Source organism: Perca fluviatilis, chromosome 17, assembly GCF_010015445.1.
Source record: "Perca fluviatilis chromosome 17, GENO_Pfluv_1.0, whole genome shotgun sequence".
NCBI lineage: Eukaryota > Metazoa > Chordata > Actinopteri > Perciformes > Percidae > Perca > Perca fluviatilis.
The window spans coordinates 22,073,182-22,091,906 of NC_053128.1; the positions used below are offsets into that span (position 1 = coordinate 22,073,182).

Consider the following 18,725-nt stretch of genomic DNA (forward strand, 5'->3'; position numbering starts at 1 on the left):
CAGTGGATTAGCCTGAAACTATAGTGACAGGAATGTGTGTTGCGTCTTTTTGATATTAATGAATGTCCGTTACGTTCAAGCCATTGCCAACTGAGTTGCTACAAATCTAATTAAGACTATCAGCGCCACACAACGCTCTCTGTATTTCTCATTGTGGCTATGTTCAGAAGATTGTGTCATCCGGCGACTTTCACGCGCAGAAACTCGAGTGAAGATAATGACCTCTTCTGAAGAGTCCATCATCCTTTTTTTAATCCTCTGTGTCCTCCTGGCATTCTACCAACTGCGTGGAGTAGGGGTGGGGGTGCTGTGCGATCACGGAAGGCTTGTGGACGTGCCGACAGTGTTGTTGTGATTACAATTCCTCATGGGGGGCGGCAGAAACTACGCACTATAGCTTTAACCATAGTCCTCATTAATCGGCCGGAGTTTAAAATTCCAACACAAAGAAAGCGTAAGGTACCGGCGGAATTTCTGGCGGCAAAGGAGCAATCCCAGAAGTAGAAGGTCATGGATATAGACTACGCTACTAGTGGTCAAAAAATGAATTGGTTGAGTCGAAATTTCCTTTCTGGAAATAGCCTCTTGGTTTCTAAATATTATATTTACGTTGTAGTGATTCAGTTTACAAAGGACTACAGTTATTTGGATTTAGTGGGTTTGGATTGGTGACGCAAACAAATCAGGCGTGTTTTTCTGTACAAGATGATGTGCCAGTCATGTAACTTTTGATATTTTTGCTTTCCAGTATCTGGGCTGTATAGAAGTCCTTCGGTCGATGAGATCCCTGGATTTCACCACAAGATCACAAATTACAAGGTACGTCCACACTTGGTATTTTGACTTTTAATGGTTCACTAGATGTCCTATAAAACAAATCGGTTATTATTCCATCGGATCAGTATTGTTTAAACCCACAAACAACACACGCATAAGACTGGTATGAGTTATTTTTTAGCAGTTTTTTAAAGCTTTACTGAAAAACCGTAAACATTTTGAATTAAAACTCGTCAGAAAACATGTTTATATCAGGTCTAAAAGGTTAGATTATTTAACCAAAAACCAAATCTTAAAACCTCAAATCTACAAGATCATATTTTAGCTAATACTCAAAATACTAAAATCCTGAACTGACGTTATAAGATAAGGTAGCTGTATTTCAGTTTATTTTTTCAGTATTTTTATTTTCCATTTCTTGAATGAACTTGGTGAAGTGTTTTTTTTTTTTGTTTTTTTTTACCATTAGCTACGATGCTACAGTAGCTTAGCTAGCTTGTTAATGATATGCTAATGTCAGTTAGCAAGAATGAATATTATTATTGTTAACTCAAAGTTACTGTGACTAATTTAGTAATCATAGCAATTAATGTTGAACTTTTAGCATGCACAAATCTACGATGCATTTAAAGTGCTCATATGCTTTTTGGCTTTTCCCCTTTCCTTTATTGTGTTATATGTCTTTTATGTGCACGTTATAGGTTTACAAAGTGAAAAAGCCCAAAGTCCACCCCAAAGGGACTTACCATCTCCAACAGAAAACACTGTTCACAAACAGTGCTCCAAACAGCTCTGTTGTAGTCCAGCCTTTACTTCTGTGACGAACGTGTGTCACTTTGTAACGCATTATAATGCTCGCCTAGCTGCTAGCGTGGCACGCCCTCATACTCTGGAACTGACAAGCTAGCAGTACTTACTGCGCATGTGCGACTCCCAACAAAGATTGAACAGAAGTGTGATGCCTCACTCTGTAGCTAAAACAGAGAGCTCAACACACAGGGTGAAAAGAGCTGCAGCAGTGTGCAGTACAACAAAAGTATGGTGTTTTTTGAAAATTAAACCACATAAACCTATTCTGGTACAACCTCTAAATACTAGGGGTGTGCAAAAAAATCGATTCACATTCGAATCGCGATTCAAGCTCTACCAATTCAAAATCGATTCATAGAATTCAAAAAATCGATTCATATTTTTTAATAAAATCTTTTTTTTGTATTATTTTTTTATTGTATGTCTACTGCAATCACATGGGAAAAGTAACTATATTTACATACTGTGAATCGTTTTTTTAATCGAGAATCGATTTTGAATCGAATCTTGAGCCTGAAAATTGAAATTGAATTGTGATGTTTTCTGAATCGTGCACCCCTACTAAATACAATTATGAACCTGAAAATGAGCATAATATGAGCACTTTAAGTTTCTAGTTGGCTATTTTGTTTTACTTTACCTATGGGTTTGTGTGTGTTTACAACTTGTGTACTTCAGCAGACGCACAATTATTTTAGTCACGAAGAGATTGACAGTGATGACTCTGGAGCTTGTCCAGGCAAACAAGTAGTAGAAAATTTGAGAGCAGTAAAGTGATGAGAAGGAAACCGAAAAGAACACCAGAAAACATGTAGAGCAAAGACAGAAAGTATCAGAATTGCATTGTAGTAAAACTTTATGAAAGGAATTATCAGTTCAAATTGACCAGTGAAAATCTGATGCGACCAAAGGGTTAGTAAATAATACATTTAGTTTTGTCTATTAAAACAATTTATTTATGTAAGAAAAACACTGCTCTCTCTCATGCCTTAGCAGATAAAAATTATAATTACAAGCAGAAAATTTGTTCTCCGTTTAATAAAAAAAAAACATTTTAAAATGTGATAGGATTTTGACATTATATGTATTTAAAGTACATTTAGGGTGCCGTTATCACAATTTATTTGCATGGATTTTTTTTTGTGACTCCATGTGTATCTTTGAAATCGTTGACCAATGTGCAGTGAGGCAAAGGCCAAAAGTGAATCGGATTGTGTCATGTCCACTTTTATGCTTGACTTCCTGAAGTCAGTCCAGACTAACGTTAGCCTGCAAGGCCACACAGTAGTAGTCTCTCGCTTACTGTGTGTTTCTGTTTCCCTCTAATAAAGAGACTGACAGACAGACAGAGAGAAAATGTTATGTCTCGTGCTATTGCTATTATTAGACTTTGCCTTTTCTAAAAGAACCGACTGCTGAAAAAATTTTTTTTTTTTTAAAAATTTTTTGAAAAGAATTATCTTTAGCCCCAATTTAATCCACATATTGTTGTCTTTTACATTAAAATGACAGCACGGTGATGGCCGCTGCAGATAAAACAGTTCAGTTCACATCTTAAAGACAGTTTTAGATTTCCCTCTGTGATGTATAGTGCTGTATATCAGATACAGTTGCATGGTTTCACAAGAGTCATTGCATTTGTAATATTCCCATTTGCACCATATAAAACACTGCACTGCATATTGAATCTTGACTCTGGTCTCTTGTGTCCAAGGTGATTTAATTTCACGTGTAACAACCTGTAGAGTTCAGGCATTCTGTAAATACAATATTTTTTTCTTTTGGTTTAGTGTATTAATTTACTTGTTTTATGGTGGGGTTTTTTGTTGTCAAATTTCATCCTCCATATATTCATAGAGACAAACCCAAAATAGATTACAGCAACAGCAAATTAATTCAAAAATAAAACAATAATGACATTAAAGGTCCCATGGCATGAAAATGTCACTTTATGAGGTTTTTTAACATTAATATGAGTTCCCCCAGCCTGTCTATGGTCCCCCAGTGGCTAGAAATGGTGATAGGTGTAAACTGAGCCCTGGGTATCCTGCTCTGCCTTTTTGAGAAAATGAAAGCTCAGATGAGCCGTTTTGGAATCTGCTTGTTATGAGGTCATAACAAGCAAGGTTACCTCCCCTTTCTCTGCTTTGCCCGCCCAGAGAATTTGGCCAACCCATGAGAGAGAGACATCATGGCTTTCAAACAAGAAAAGTGGCAGTTGGTCAAGGCTACACCCCCACCCTCCACCTTGCCACTCCCACTCTCCTCCTCAATAGCTTCAGACAGAGAAATGGCACATACTAAGGAAAGCTCATTGTGGGACTGGCTCTAGTGGCTGTAATTCTGCACCAAAGCTGAATTTCAGGAAAGAGACTTCAGATACAGTATTAGGGGACCACTAAGGTCTATATAAAAGCATCCAAAGAGCACCATGTCATGGGACCTTTAAATAAAGGAAAACATTTATACATGAAAATACATGAAGTTAAAATAATAACATAACATTATAACAATATATAAACTTCCCCTTACTGTACATCTAGCCAACACTTATATCCTTCAATGATTCCTAAATAGTCCAGTAACTAGCAGTAATTCATGGTAAAAAAAAAAATAATCTAAGGAATTTAACTATTAGAGTATCACATAACAATTAGAAACCACTTAAAGAAAAAACAAAACCACCAGCTTACACATTCAAATACAATCTGCTTCTAAATCTGCTCAGATCAGCTGTGCTTTGTGATGAGTATTAATTAGCTAATGTTGGCATGCTCATTCAACATGGTATATTATACCTGCTAAACATCAGTATGTTACCATTGTCATTGTTAGCATGCAAGCATGATGACATTTAGCTGAGAGTTCTGCTATGCCTTTGCACATCATAGAGCCACTAGCATGGCTGTACTTATTCCTTTCAAGATAACAAAACACATTTCTTGGCAAAGTGCGTAATCATGAGTAGAAACTGTACACTATAAAGTCTTAACTTAATGCCAAAATAACTGTGATTCTGTGGCTGGTCACCATCTTGGCTTCACCCTCCTCTCGCCCTCCCTCTAGGGAAGCCATCAGCCTGGTGTGTGAGGCTGTTCCAGGGACCAAAGGAGCTCTGCGGAAGAGAAAGGTACATGGATGGACAGAGAGGGAGGGAGGAGTGGTCACGGGAGAAGTGATTGCCACACTGAGAGAGCTGAGAAAATGAATGTTAGTGGTACAGTAGCGAGAAAAAGAGGAAACAGCATTAGATATTCATTTACCCTTCCACTTTCTATATATAGCACATAGCCTCTGTGAGTTCCTTTTCTCTCATCCTTCCTTCATGTAAAAAGAGAGGGAAAACAGAGTCAGATAGAGAGGTATGGGACTGTATGTGCGTGGGCGTAGCTCCAGCCCACGATGCATTGCACACAGTGCTTAGTGACTCATGTAGTGCACAATATCTGTGATCAGGAGGCTGTGTGTGTGTGTGTGTGTGTGTGTGTGTGTGTGTGTGTGTGTGTGTGTGTGTGTGTGTGTGTGTGTGTGTGTGTGTCTTCCATGTGTGCGTGCATGTGCTTGGTGTGTGTCCACAGTGTGCGAGGAGACTGTGCCTTAATGTGGGGTGTGAAATGAAGCATTACTCTGCTCTCTAGAGCTTGTTCAAATGTCAGGGAAGAGTATATAACACAACATCAGCACTGACTAGTTTCTCTCTCAGAATATATTGATTTTTGTTTGTTTGTAATTTCCTATGGTTATTCCTCTAAGATATACTTTTTAATTGGTAAAGAAGAACTTTTGTTGCTGCAATTTGCTTTATTTGTGTCTGTGTCCTCTGATCCTCTCAGCCACCATCTAAAGCTCTGTCCAGTATCCTGGGGAAGAGCAACCTGCAGTTTGCTGGCATGTCCATCAACCTAAATATCTCCACCAGTAGCCTCAACCTGATGGCCCCTGACTGCAAACAGGTCGGTGTGCAACTTTTGTAAACAATTATGGGATTATGTGAGCCACGGTGCTACGTTTAAGAAAATAGCAGCACCATTGTATTAGGGAGTCTGCACAAACCCCCCCATCAACCACATAAAATGTGTGCGTGTGTGTGTTAAGAAAACAATGAAGAAGGCCATGGGACATGCTAGAAAGCTCATTGAGTAGCTAAGTAAGTAGACCTTGATTTTTAGAATATTTACCACACATACAGTATGTGTCCCCAAGGTCAAGAATAAATCTCCATAGTCAACTAAAAAAGATGAAAAAAGTGATCAGAGTGATCAAATTTAAGGAGGTGTATCTAATAAAAGAACAGTTAAGAGGAAGACAAGCATGAGCATATGACCTCTCCAGATGTTGCTAGAATAACCAGAATATGTTTGCTAGACTTTCCCTATGCACATCACTATATATAGCCAGTTATATGGGTAATAAAATAGTTGTCTTTGTAGATGGGGGGGTCAGTGGTCACAGTGTGCATTTGCTGTCTACCCCGGTGTCTTTCTTGACACTGCCAGCAGATGGTGCCAAATAAAAGAAAATATATATATATAATTAATAATCCTACACATATGTGCATTTGTATCTATCTGTGTGTGTTTAAAGAGACGTTTGTTAACTCATATGTGCTGCATCATTTTGCTCTTTGCTCTTTGCTCATTTTGCTCTCGTCAGATCATAGCCAACCATCACATGCAGTCCATCTCCTTTGCATCAGGTGGAGACCCCGTAAGTAACTCAATGGCTTGTGATAATTCAAACCTAAACTTCTTCATAACAAAAATATTTGATAACCAGAAACCAGAAAGTCAAAATTTGTGGTATGAAGGTATTATGGTATTATAACAGTTTACAATGTGTATTTTTTTTGTTCTCAGGACACAACTGATTATGTTGCCTATGTAGCAAAGGACCCCGTTAACAGAAGAGGTAGGTGTTCATTCCTTTGATACTTTATAGAGGTTCTCATTCCTCACACGCAACATTCTCATTAAGAAGTGTTGCTCTGGCCCTCGTCAGCATGCCACATCCTGGAGTGCTCTGACGGGCTGGCCCAGGACGTCATCAGCACCATCGGCCAGGCCTTTGACCTTCGCTTCCAGCTGTACCTGCAGTGTCCCTCAAGCAAATTGTCCTCCACACATGACAGGTACTTCACCTCACAAAAGTACATATTCACAAATACACGCACCCACACAGGCAGTATTGAGTTTCATGATCAAACCATGTTTTTTCCTCAGGGTATTAAACATGGAGGAGTTACCATGGACAGAGGAAGAGGAGGAGTCAGCAGAACATCCTTACTATAACAACATCCCCGGCAAGATGCCACCCCCTGGAGGCTTCATCGACACCAGGCTGACCAATCAGAATGTAGCGCCAGATGGATGCCAGGTACAACTCAATTAATGTGGATTGATCTCAGGAACTCAAGCAGATTGACTTTTTCCATGTGGACGTAATCACAATAACATAATTAATGTTGAGTCTTTAAAAAAAATATTAACTCATGATCTCCTAACTGATAACTGTATGTCTACATGTCATCAGATAGGCCCAGTTTCAGTAGATCAGACATATTACCAAGGGCGGCACTGTGGAGAAAACTGGGGAGATGAAAGAAAGCCCATATTCATACAGCAGGGTAAGAAAGTCCATGCTTGCCCACTTTATAAACACATCGGACATGTTTTAATTTAGCAGAATATCATCAATTCAACACCGTGGCTATGATTGTTTCTCCAAATGTCTACTGTAGGATCATTTGATATAAACAGTCTGCCCGAGAGTAAAGGTCAGGCCCCGAAAACAGGAGAGATGCCTGCTTATGTGAACACTCAGCAGATTGACGCCCAGGTGCTCGCAGCGCTCCAGGCCGAGGCGGAAAATGTGACGAAGGGCATGGCAGCTGCAGCCAAAGAGAGCCCACAGAAGGACCTGTTTGACATGAGTAAGTCTTGGCGGGTCTGTGCTGAAGTTTCACTTTCTGTTGGTCATATGATTTGAGTAGTGGACTCATTTAAGATATTTGCCTTGCTTTCAGAATAACATTGTAATGACTTCAGAGTTCTTAATTATAGAGGTTTCCTAGCTTTTTGTTTCTCAGTGACGTTGGCGTGGCATTATAATAACACCATATCAGTATGGACACAATAGGAGGAGTGTACAGCTTTATTCTTTCCTCCTTTCAACTTCAACCTTAGCTTTGCTATTATTATACATGAACGGTCAGTTACATAAAGATGTGTGTAACTATGTATGAGGAATCCATGACACAAATTACATGTGAGCAGCAGCTATAACATTAAAAAGTGAACTGTTCTCCTATGAACTCTGAGTGCAGGTGTCATCCTCCACCTACTGTAGTTCTTTAAAGTTAACAGTCACATTTGACTTTGTTCCTTCACTAACCAACTCCAGCACAGAAAGTCATAATTTGATCAATCTTTTTTTTTTTTTTTTTTGCCTTTATGGCCTTTAATAGACAGGATAGCTTGAAGACAGGACAGGGGAGAGAGGGGTGGGCGACATGCAGCAAAGGGCCACGGGTCGGATTAAAAACCGGGCCACTGCCAAAGACTCAGCCTACATGCGGTGCACACTCTACTGGGTGAGCTAGAGGTCGCCCTGAAAAATGTAGTTGATTTGATTTGGAAAGTTATTGAATAAGTAAATAATTGCAGTACTATATGTACTAAGTTATTATATACAGTGCCTTGCGAAAGTATTCGGCCCCCTTGAACGTTTCGACCTTTTGCCACATTTCAGGCCTCAAACATAAAGATATAAAACTGTAATTTTTTGTGAAGAATCAACAACAAGTGGGTCCCAATTATGAAGTGGAACGAAATTCATTGGCTATTTCAAACTTTTTTAACAAATAAAAAACTGAAAAAGTGGGCGTGCAAAATTATTCAGCCCCTTGACTTTCAGTGCAGCAAACTCTCTCAGAAGTTCAGTGAGGATCTCTGAATGATCCAATGTTGACCTAAATGACTAATGATGATAAATAGAATCCAGCTGTGTGTAATCAAGTCTCCGTTATAAATGCACCTGCTCTGTGATAGTCTCAGAGGTCCGTGTAAAGCGCAGAGAGCATCATGAAGAACAAGGAACACACCAGGCAGGTCCGAGATACTGTTGTGGAGAAGTTTAAAGCCCGGATTGGATACAAAAAGATTTCCCAAGCTTTAAACATCCCAAGGAGCACTGGCGCAAGCGATAATATTGAAATGGAAGGAGTATCAGACCACTACAAATCTACGAGACCCGGCCGTCCCTCTAAACTTTCAGCTCATACAATGAGAAGACTGATCAGAGATGCAGCCAAGAGGCCCATGATCACTCTGGATGAACTGCAGAGATCTACAGCTGAGGTGGGAGACTCTGTCCATAGGACAACAATCAGTCGTATACTGCACAAATCTGGCCTTTATGGAAGAGTGGCAAGAAGAAAGCCATTTCTTAAAGATATCCATAAAAGGTGTGGCGTTTAAAGTTTGCCAAAAAGCCACCTGGGAGCACGACACCAAACATGTGGAAGAAGGTGCTGTGGTCAGATAAAACCAAAATCGAACTTTTGGCAACAATGCAAAACGTTATGTTTGGCGTAAAGCAACACAGCTCATCACCCTGAACACACCATCCCCACTGTCAAACATGGTGGTGGCAGCATCATGGTTTGGGCCTGCTTTTCTTCAGCAGGGACAGGGAAGATGGTTAAAATTGATGGGAAGATGGATGGAGCCAAATACAGGACCATTCTGGAAGAAAACCTGATGGAGTCTGCAAAAGACCTGAGACTGGGACGGAGATTTGTCTTCCAACAAGACAATGATCCAAAACATAAAGCAAAATCTACAATGGAATGGTTCACAAATGAACATATCCAGGTGTTAGAATGGCCAAGTCAAAGTCCAGACCTGAATCCAATCGAGAATCTGTGGAAAGAACTGAAAACTGCTGTTCACAAACGCTCTCCATCCAACCTCACTGAGCTCGAGCTGTTTTGCAAGGAGGAATGGGCAAAAATGTCAGTCTCTCGATGTGCAAAACTGATAGAGACATACCCAAGCGACTTACAGCTGTAATCGCAGCAAAAGGTGGCGCTACAAAGTATTAACTTAAGGGGGCTGAATAATTTTGCACGCCCAATATTTCAGTTTTTTATTTGTTTAAAAGGTTTGAAATATCCAATAAATTTCGTTCCACTTCATGATTGTGTCCCACTTGTTGTTGATTCTTCACAAAAAATTACAGTTTTATATCTTTATTTTTGAGGCCTGAAATGTGGCAAAAGGTCGAAAAGTTCAAGGGGGCCGAATATTTTCGCAAGGCACTGTAGTGATGAAAATGTAATTGGCCTGTACTAGTACGTCATAAAAGTGAGGATTTTCACCATTAGCTCAGCAGACTTCTTTAATGTGATGCATATCCTGTTGAAATAAAGTGTTTGTTAGTTAATCAGTTGGTGTAGACAGGCAGTTTGACTTGATAGGAAGGGCAGAGGGTCAGGATTCTTTTAGTGTTGCTCACCCATATGCATTGTGTGCATCCTGAAGCCAATTTTTTAAATGTTTTAAAACCTGCATTGTTGTATCATGTTTACTTACTAGCAGTTTTTTTCTTTTCTGCCTTTCTTCTAGTGCATTTCTGCATTTCTCGCTGTATAACAGCCACCTGTCGATCAGTGGAATAGTGTGAAATAGAATAGATTATCCAATTACCATAACACTAATAATCTAGGTACAATCTTTTACCATTATGAAGAAGTTAAGACACTGTTTTTAAGTTAAAGCAATGATGATCTTGCGTTTCCGAGAGTGTTTAAATTGTTATACAAACTTATTATAGTGGGTGAAATTATGGATTAGCATAGTTTACGAGTCTTGACAGCTGTAGCATGTCAAGTTAAACCTTGTACTACAGATATCATTGCTCTCTTGATTCATCATTTTGGCACTGCCCTCACCTAAACCAGAGCCCTTCGAGGATGCCATTCAGTCGCAGTCCCATCCGCCGACCCAGGGCCAAGTCCAGTCCCAGGTCTTCAGTCTTCAGAAGGAAGCATCTGTGGACAACTCGAGCCCTCTTCTTGTTCGCTCGGTGGCCTTCCGGGCACAGGAGGAGCTGGAGGGCCAGACGTGGTACCATGGCAAAATGAGCCGCCGCGACGCTGAAAAACTACTGAAAGAAGACGGGGACTTCCTGGTTCGTAAGAGCACTACCAACCCAGGGTCCTTCGTACTGACGGGCATGCACAATGGACTTGCCAAACACCTACTGCTGGTGGACCCTGAGGGCACGGTAAGATGGGGTTAAAGGACATGTAGAGTGTGTTTTAGGGGAGATAGAAATGACTTGATTTGTGAGTAGGAATGCATTAAGTGGAAGAAAACTCAACTTTTGCTAAAATTAAACTTCAACAGACATTTAATATATCTTTCTCTTTTCAAAGGTACGGACAAAAGATCATATATTTGACAGCATTAGCCATCTTATTGGCCATCACCGCGACAACAATCTGCCGATTGTGTCAGCTGGGAGTGAACTGTGTCTCTTACAGCCTGTTGGAAGGAAACAGTGATGCTTGCAATGCCTGGTGGGAAATGGGAAGCTCTGAACAGTCTCTCCTACCATCCTGAAACTTGAAGGTGAAACATGAAGAGAAGATGCTTGAAGGCTCTATGGGCTGACTGTGTTTTTGGGAAATTGGCCCACGGTTCCATTACTGGAGGCACTGGAAGAAGCAAGATTTGAAGAAAAAAAATAGAAGATTTATAGAACTGTTATTATTTTGTTCTGATGACTGAAATGCTATATTTTTGAGAAGACATAGGTGCATTTGGAGATAATATCTTGATTTGGTGTTTTAAAAGATAAAAAAGACAATTGTTCTTGTAGTTTAGATGAAGTGCAAATCAAACCTCAAAGAGGTGTTAACAAGAGTATTTTAGAATAAAAACCGGAAATCTTAGTTTTGTCTGTCAAGCACAACCACATTTCTCGTTCAGGAAACGTTGGCTAAGAGGTCGACGAAACAAAAACCAGTTTGGACAACAAATGCTGTTTATAATTATTTAAAATGTCCTTTCGTCTCACCTATAGCGTGACAGCTCACTCAATTAGTCACTATATGAAATCTGCTTTTATTGGGGATTAGAACTGAATGTGTTTTGCTTTGCAGTAGTCACAAAGTGTTGGGGTGCAAACAGACATCCTTCATAGTGCTGTCAATGGCTTTAAAGATAAACTTTTTATGAAGTATTTTCTCGTGTCACTGCAGTCGCATGACTTAAAATCAACTGTTCTTGTGGACATTGTTCGTAGACCTTGATACCCCTTTATTTGAAAGAGGTGCTTGTGTATGCTGACACTGTAAAAAGTATTTATGCTTTTCAACCAGTGATTATTTCTGAATTGGTTTTCTCTGAAATCTTCTTTTTTAGGTGTGTAGTCAATGATTAGTTTTGGGGCTTGAATCATGCAATGGATGTTTTCACATTCTTAATTTTAGCATTTGTTTTGGGTGACCTTTTAAAAGTTATTGTTATTATTTGAATGACCACAAATAAATAGCACAATCAGAAAGTGTGATCACTTAGATCATCTGTGTCAGTTGTACCAAGATGAATTACCGAGATGTAATATACCCTTTTTACTCAAGAGACTGAATTAGACAAACACACAGTGTGCACTCAATACAGAATGTTTAATACTAGATGACCTTCACTTATTGATGTTAAACAAAAAGATTATATTTCTTAGTGTGTGGATATCTTATGGCAAGACTATTGTATTGCCACTAGATGTCATCACAGAAATACTAGTTTACCCCTGTCAGTCACACTCACTTTAATTCTGTCGTGTTATTAGTAGCAAAGGATGCAGGCTGTGTATTGCTTTACGTACTACAGTACAGGGGGGGAAACAATTGTTGCTCAACGGGTCAGAGTTCATTTGCATTTTGCAGTCCACTGTACACAATCATTCCTCAGAGCAGTTTACTGCATTTCGTGTTATACAGACTGTTGTTTGTAGAGTGGGAATCAAACAATTGAAATGGCTAATAGAAATAGTACACAGCAGTTCTAGCAACATACTTTTAAAATGCTCTCATCTTTACTATTGTCAGTACCCTGATGGATACCAAATGATTGGGGCATTGTATTTGATATGCACTGGACCACGTCAATTGAACCAAAATCAGCATGTGTTCAATGAGTTTGACAAGACAGATGCAATGTAATATAACGTGCCTGTATTTTGCTGCAAGAGGGAGTGTACAGTACATTCATCTCACAACAACACATATTTTTAGCAAAGAACAGTATTGGGATCAAAATGAAAAATATCCACCCCCAGATTACTTTTGGTTTAAGCAGACTTGATTACTTGTGTCCCTTTGAGCAGAAGAACATACTGGCATTTTTGAGAGATTGGTGAGAAGAAAATGGTACAAAGAATCATTGAGGTTTTTTTTTTTTTTTTTTTTTTTTACAACAATCCATCATTAACTTTAACTTTGTGACATAATTTCATCAAATCTAATATCTTGGGAGAAGGAATAATACGCTAAATAAAAAAAAAGCAGTATTCTAATGTAAAGGATTCTTTTGTGATTAGTCTTTATTTCTGAAAAGCAAATTTGTAGAATCTCCTTTGAAAAATGTGCAAAGGTTTTGAACAAAGCATATACACATAAAGCAGGAACAACTCCATACTTGAATCTCTCCGATAACGTGATGATTAGCAGTGTGGCATAAAGAAATTATACAACCAAACACGCTGGGACACAGAAAGAACATGGCTTCTTTCCAGATTTCTGTTGATGAAAATGTGCCTTTTATTTGTACAAATGGTATTTTTATTTCTCTTTTCTCTCTCTTTTCAAAGTGCAATAGCTGATCTTCAATGGGGCATGCCTGTTCACTAGAGGTTGTGTTTTGCCCTGCTGCGTGTTGCTGCTTGAGACTACTGTTTTCTCTCTCTCTGTCTCTCTCCCACCCTCCCTCCCTCTCTATTATATATTATAAATGTATCATTTCCAGATTCTAAATATAAATCTTCGTCAGAGGGCATCACACAGAAACTCACTATTTTGGAACAGGTAAAGTAAAAAAAAGAAAAAAGAAAAAAAAAAGAGTCCAAATGATGTTTACAGATTTAATCTTTTGGTTGTATGGGTTTATCATTATTCTGTATGACTGTTGGCAATAAAACCGTGAATGTGTAGAATCTCTGTTGTATCTGCTGTAATAACCGATAACATATTTCAATTTATGGTAGATGCAGCATTTAGTCAGTGTCCTCACAGTTTCCTATACTATTTTAAAGGATTGTTTCATCCAAATTATCATATAATAATATATGTTCTCACATAATTTGCGTGATATCTTTCCATGCAGATAATTTTTAAGAATGGGATTTTATTTTGGGGTACTGAGAGCATTGTAAACAATCCATTTCATTAAGTGTCCTTGTTATTCTGGATAATCCATTGAATTGGGGGCTGTTCTGGAGAGAGAAAAAAAGATGTTGCTGTTTAATATTTTAAAATGTATTTTTTCAATGTTGTGAGCAACACAAACAAAAATCCATTAATTGTATTGTACAGATGGATATCTCTAAGCCTGGACAAATAAAAAAAAACATGCATGGTTAGATACTACAACAAATAAGTGAGTACATAATACATATGTGTTTGTAAATGAGTGAATGAACCTTTAAGTTATTTTCTCAAAGGAATCAGGAAGACACTGCACATAACAAGGACAGAACTGCCCTCTACTGGAAACATGAGGTTTGTTGTGTCAAAGCTAATATTTTGCATCATACAAATAGCTGCATGTAGGTCAGTATAACTATTTCACATGCCTCTTCCTTCAGTTTACTGACCTCATGCTTCTAAAGATGATTGAGTTGACTTCTGGAATAATCAGATGAAACACAGACGCTCACAACAACTTCATTTTTGTACTAAAATGAGGGTTGAAAAGATTCTGAACATGCAGCATATTATGAAAATATCTAGTCAACATTGAGGATAATAACTACCATTATTAACCAGCAGATGGAGCCCTGGTATCACTTTAAACTACGTATATTTAACGGCATCACATCAATTCTTTGTATGGTGATAACAGAAGCAGTTTGAACACAATGCTGCTTATATAAGCAGGTTTTTGCTTTTTATCTCATTGACATCACATATGCAATTTTATAATGCAGTTTTCATTACAGTAACTGCACAGCATACTGTAGTATTACTGAGTAAATACAAAATTACAGACTAGACTGAGAATAATAAATAACTTCCATTGCCATTAGACTAATCATTGCCTACAGTCATTCTTCATTATTTTTGCTGAACTATAATTGCACTTTAATTCATTCCAGGTGATTTTTCACTTCTTTTTTTTGTCATATCTGGTCACATCTGTAACCACGGAGGTAAATGTTTTTCTTTCAAGCGTAAGAGCACCATGCATTAACAAATCGTCATTGTCCTGCGAAAAACCCTGTACCTCCAAAATGTCCAATTTGCATTAGCTAAGAAAAACAGTTTTCTGCTTTGTGACAATGCATTTTCTTTTCTCCAGATAATCCATAATAACGGATTTTTAGATGGTTTATCTTCTCGACCAATAAAGAGTTCATCCTTCAGTTCAACTGTTAAATGAACAAAGTTGGAGATACGTGGTTCTCACTGGACAGTGATGAAATATGACCTGTACTTCAAAAGAAATGGTGTTGATTGTGTCGTTGAACATATTGGCCTCATACATTAATCAGTCTAATGCCAAGTGTGGACATTTTAATACACTTCCCAATTATGGATGATGCAGATAAATCAATATCAAGCACACAGGAGAAACCACTTCCCTGCAGTCTAAGAAATCCATCATTCTGAATCAATCACAACTCATATTCCTTTTCGTCACCAATTCTGGCCACTGCACAAGCCCATGATCTTACACATTAGGACCACCCTTACTGTCCTACTGTACACATCTTGCTCCCTTTGTTCAGTCTCCTCTGTCAATCTCAATTACGGCCTGAGCAGCCCCTCCCGCCACCACTGAGACCTCGCCACGGGCAGTGTCCGTCTCCTGCCCCTTTTCTAGCTCCGCCTGTCTGGAGCTCTGCTGGTTCTGGTTGGGGTTGTTCTGGCTGCTCCACGACTTGCTCCTGCTGCGGCTGGGCTCCAGAGACTGCCTGTTCCCACTGCCATTCACAGAAGCCTTCCCCCTAAAGCAAACGCCACACACCAGACCTAGGAAGGCCCGTCTCATCTCGCGGCTGGCCAGAGTGTAAATGACCGGGTTCATGGCTGAGTTGAGCACAGCCAGGCCAATGAACCAGTCAGCCTGGTAGAGGATAGGGCAACGCTGCTCACATGCCACATCCACCAGGAGCAGGATAAAGATTGGTGTCCAGCAGGCGATGAAGACCCCAACTACAATGATGACAGTGCGCAGCAGGGACATCGCATGCTCAGAGTTGCTGTGCTTGCTTACCTTTTGGCTGCTGGACTTGACCAGGATGTATATGCGGGCATAAAGGATTGACATGGCTAAGAGCAAAACCATGAAAACTGTGATACAGAAAGCTACATATTTCTTGGTGTAGAGAGGGAGGACTGTGGAGCAATCAGGGAGGTTGTCCAGGCAGTTCCAGCCAAGAATAGGCAAAGCTCCAAGAGATATAGCAATCAGCCAGCAGGTCCCTATGAGCAGAAACACTCTGTAGTTCTTGTTGGCATCATAAGGCCTCATTTTGATCATAGTGAGGTGTCGCTCAATAGCAATAGCCAGGAGACTGAAAATGGAGGCGCCAAGTGCTACAAACATGCTTCCCTCTCTGACAAACCAGAGAGCAGGTGAGAGCTGCAGGGTCTTCTCTCCTGACAGGAGCAGGTTGACCAGGTAAGCGACTCCGGCCAGCATGTCGCACAGCGCCAGGTTGCCGATGAAGAAGTACATGCGGGTGTGGAACCTTTGGTTTCTCCATATGACCACCAGAACGGTGAGGTTCTCCAGGACGATGAAGCTGCATATGATAAGGAACACAATGGTTTTGGTGTCCACTGTGCCAGGGCTTGTGCCAACGCTGGGCCGGTGGTCCAGCTTGCCTGTGTAGTTGTAGTGGAGGTATATCTGAGGGTTGAACATCTTCAAAGCACCGGCTGCTGACACTGGATGTCAGACGTGAGCAAGGAGTCCAGTGTCAGCAGATCCACGTGTTCAACTGCAGTGGAAGATGTGAGGAACATGAGTATTGTTACAGAAAGCAGCCAATTTATAGTTCAAAACATTGTACTTATGCATACTGGTTTTATCTGATGTATTTTAACTGAATAATCTAGTTTTCTTTATTCCTTTGGTAACAAATGGTCTTTAATAGCAAATACCTGCAGAAAACGTTTAAAAACATACAGTCTCTACACCCTAAAATACACCAAGTTTGTTTGTTTACATAGGAATCTTGGACCATTGCCCAAACTACCAGGGGCTCATTAAAAAAATGCAAATACATTTTTACTTAGAGGCTTTTTAGACATTAGATTAGATCAGCTATATTTGTAATCACAATCATGTACTGTAGACCTAATCGATTTCACATCACAGTAAATTAGCCTAGATGCAGCTTAATTAGCTTGGTTGTGCCGATTCAAGCAGTTCAGTTTCCCCAAATGACAGCCTTAACACAACTTACCGTGGGATGCTCGCAGTCAGGGTTTAGTTGAAAGTGAAACGCACACTGAAAGACATACATTTCATTGCTGAGTAGTCGATTCTCAGATTCCCAGATTTAATGTCGAACTTAAACTCGTTCTCGCTCGGCTCAGTGGAAGAGAGCAGCTCCTCATCTTTTACTGGTCTCTAAAGTCTAAACTCTGGAGTTGTCGACGGTTGGCTGGAAGTCACACCCCCACCTCCCCCCTCCTTCACCCCGTGCAGGGAGAGCAGGGACGGGGCTGGAGGTCAGTCCAATTCATGAAGCAAATCAAAGCCGGCCAGGAGGTATGTGGAAACTCATAATGTTTTTAAGAGATGTTGCAATAATGTTGTCCCAGACATGTTACAAAATTATATTATAATTTAATAATTTAATAGCTAGCTAATTAGCTTGAATTAATTCAAGCTAACGTTAGCTAACTCAAATTACTTTAGCCCTTTAGCTATCTGGCTAGATAGATAACATTAGATGGAAAGATAGCTAGCCTATATAGAATGGATAGAAATAATAAATAGACCGATACAGTAATTGCAGTACTTTATTGATACACGCATTTCTAATTGAAAAAAAAAATGAGGTTGGAAAGAAACAAAATACAATAAAATTCCATAAAAAAATATAAATAGTTAAATAAACAGAAACTTAAAGGTGCAATATGTAATAATGACAGCTAGTGTTTAAAATAGTTACTGCAGTACAAATTCAAATACTGGAGAGAGTCGTCTCCCCCGCCCCTCCTCCCCAGACTCAAAGTTCACGGAGGTTTCCAGGCTGAGACAGCATCCACAACAATGTTGCTAGACGCTTGTGTCACATAGCCAGACATTACTCCACAGCACAGTGGAATAGCTAACGTTAGATGATGGCTATATTGACAGTCATAAATGCCCGTGCTCACGTGGAGGTCTGTACCCAACTGACAGGCACACTTTTTTGGCTTAGAATTACGGTAGGAACCGCTAAAAACACAACAACCTCGCCGTCCTCGCCACCCGACGGACAGACACACTTCCTCGGCTTAGAATTAAGGTGAGAACCGCTAAAAATAACACTACCTTGCCGTCCTCTCCACCTGACTGAACACATTTTATTGGCTTAGAATTACTGCAACAATCGCTAAACACACTGCAAACTCATGGTCATATCTTCCCGATTTACAGCCCCCCTCTGGCTTAAAATAGCTCACCATTGTCGGCTACGGCTGCCTAACCGGCTACTCGTTGTAAACAGCCGTGGCCCACTTGCCTGGTCCTCCGGTAACGTTAGCTAGCAGTTAGCAGGGTTAGCATGGCGGCTTTAGCCAGGACCAGTCGGGATCACTTCACTGGCTGTGTCTCAATTGTTGTTGTGAGTAACCAACTTGGGTACTCTAGCTATATAATTCAATGTGAGTACAATGAAATGACATAAAAAGCCTG

The 18,725-nt window shown here is 39.8% G+C and overlaps 2 protein-coding genes across 4 annotated transcripts in view; one reads left to right on the forward strand and one right to left on the reverse strand.

Moving 5' to 3' along the window:
* shc3 (SHC (Src homology 2 domain containing) transforming protein 3) overlaps positions 1-13,800 on the forward strand; it is a 30,942-nt gene extending 17,142 nt beyond the window's left edge. For all 3 annotated transcript variants that reach the window (XM_039778863.1, XM_039778864.1, XM_039778862.1), the window contains 11 exons: positions 749-819; positions 4,654-4,717; positions 5,421-5,540; positions 6,241-6,294; positions 6,444-6,495; positions 6,586-6,715; positions 6,807-6,960; positions 7,117-7,210; positions 7,325-7,516; positions 10,547-10,872; positions 11,024-13,800. In XM_039778863.1, coding sequence (XP_039634797.1) covers positions 749-819; positions 4,654-4,717; positions 5,421-5,540; positions 6,241-6,294; positions 6,444-6,495; positions 6,586-6,715; positions 6,807-6,960; positions 7,117-7,210; positions 7,325-7,516; positions 10,547-10,872; positions 11,024-11,152 — 1,386 coding nt within the window. In that variant the 3' untranslated portion in view covers positions 11,153-13,800. The remainder of the gene's footprint in view (positions 1-748; positions 820-4,653; positions 4,718-5,420; positions 5,541-6,240; positions 6,295-6,443; positions 6,496-6,585; positions 6,716-6,806; positions 6,961-7,116; positions 7,211-7,324; positions 7,517-10,546; positions 10,873-11,023) is intronic.
* Positions 13,801-14,076: 276 nt separating this feature from the next.
* On the reverse strand, positions 14,077-17,465 carry LOC120544960 (sphingosine 1-phosphate receptor 3). The gene is made up of 2 exons (XM_039778868.1): positions 17,284-17,465; positions 14,077-16,815 (listed from the first exon to the last, which is right to left on the reverse strand). Exon 2 carries the CDS (start codon positions 16,737-16,739, stop codon positions 15,594-15,596), a length of 1,146 nt encoding a protein of 381 aa, XP_039634802.1. The 5' UTR covers positions 16,740-16,815; positions 17,284-17,465; the 3' UTR covers positions 14,077-15,593.
* Between the last annotated feature and the right edge of the window lie 1,260 nt (positions 17,466-18,725).

Bases quoted from the DNA above. Each gene is read 5' to 3' on its own strand.
- LOC120544960 (XM_039778868.1), bottom strand. From the start codon at position 16,739: ATGTTCAACCCTCAGATATACCTCCACTACAACTACACAGGCAAGCTG.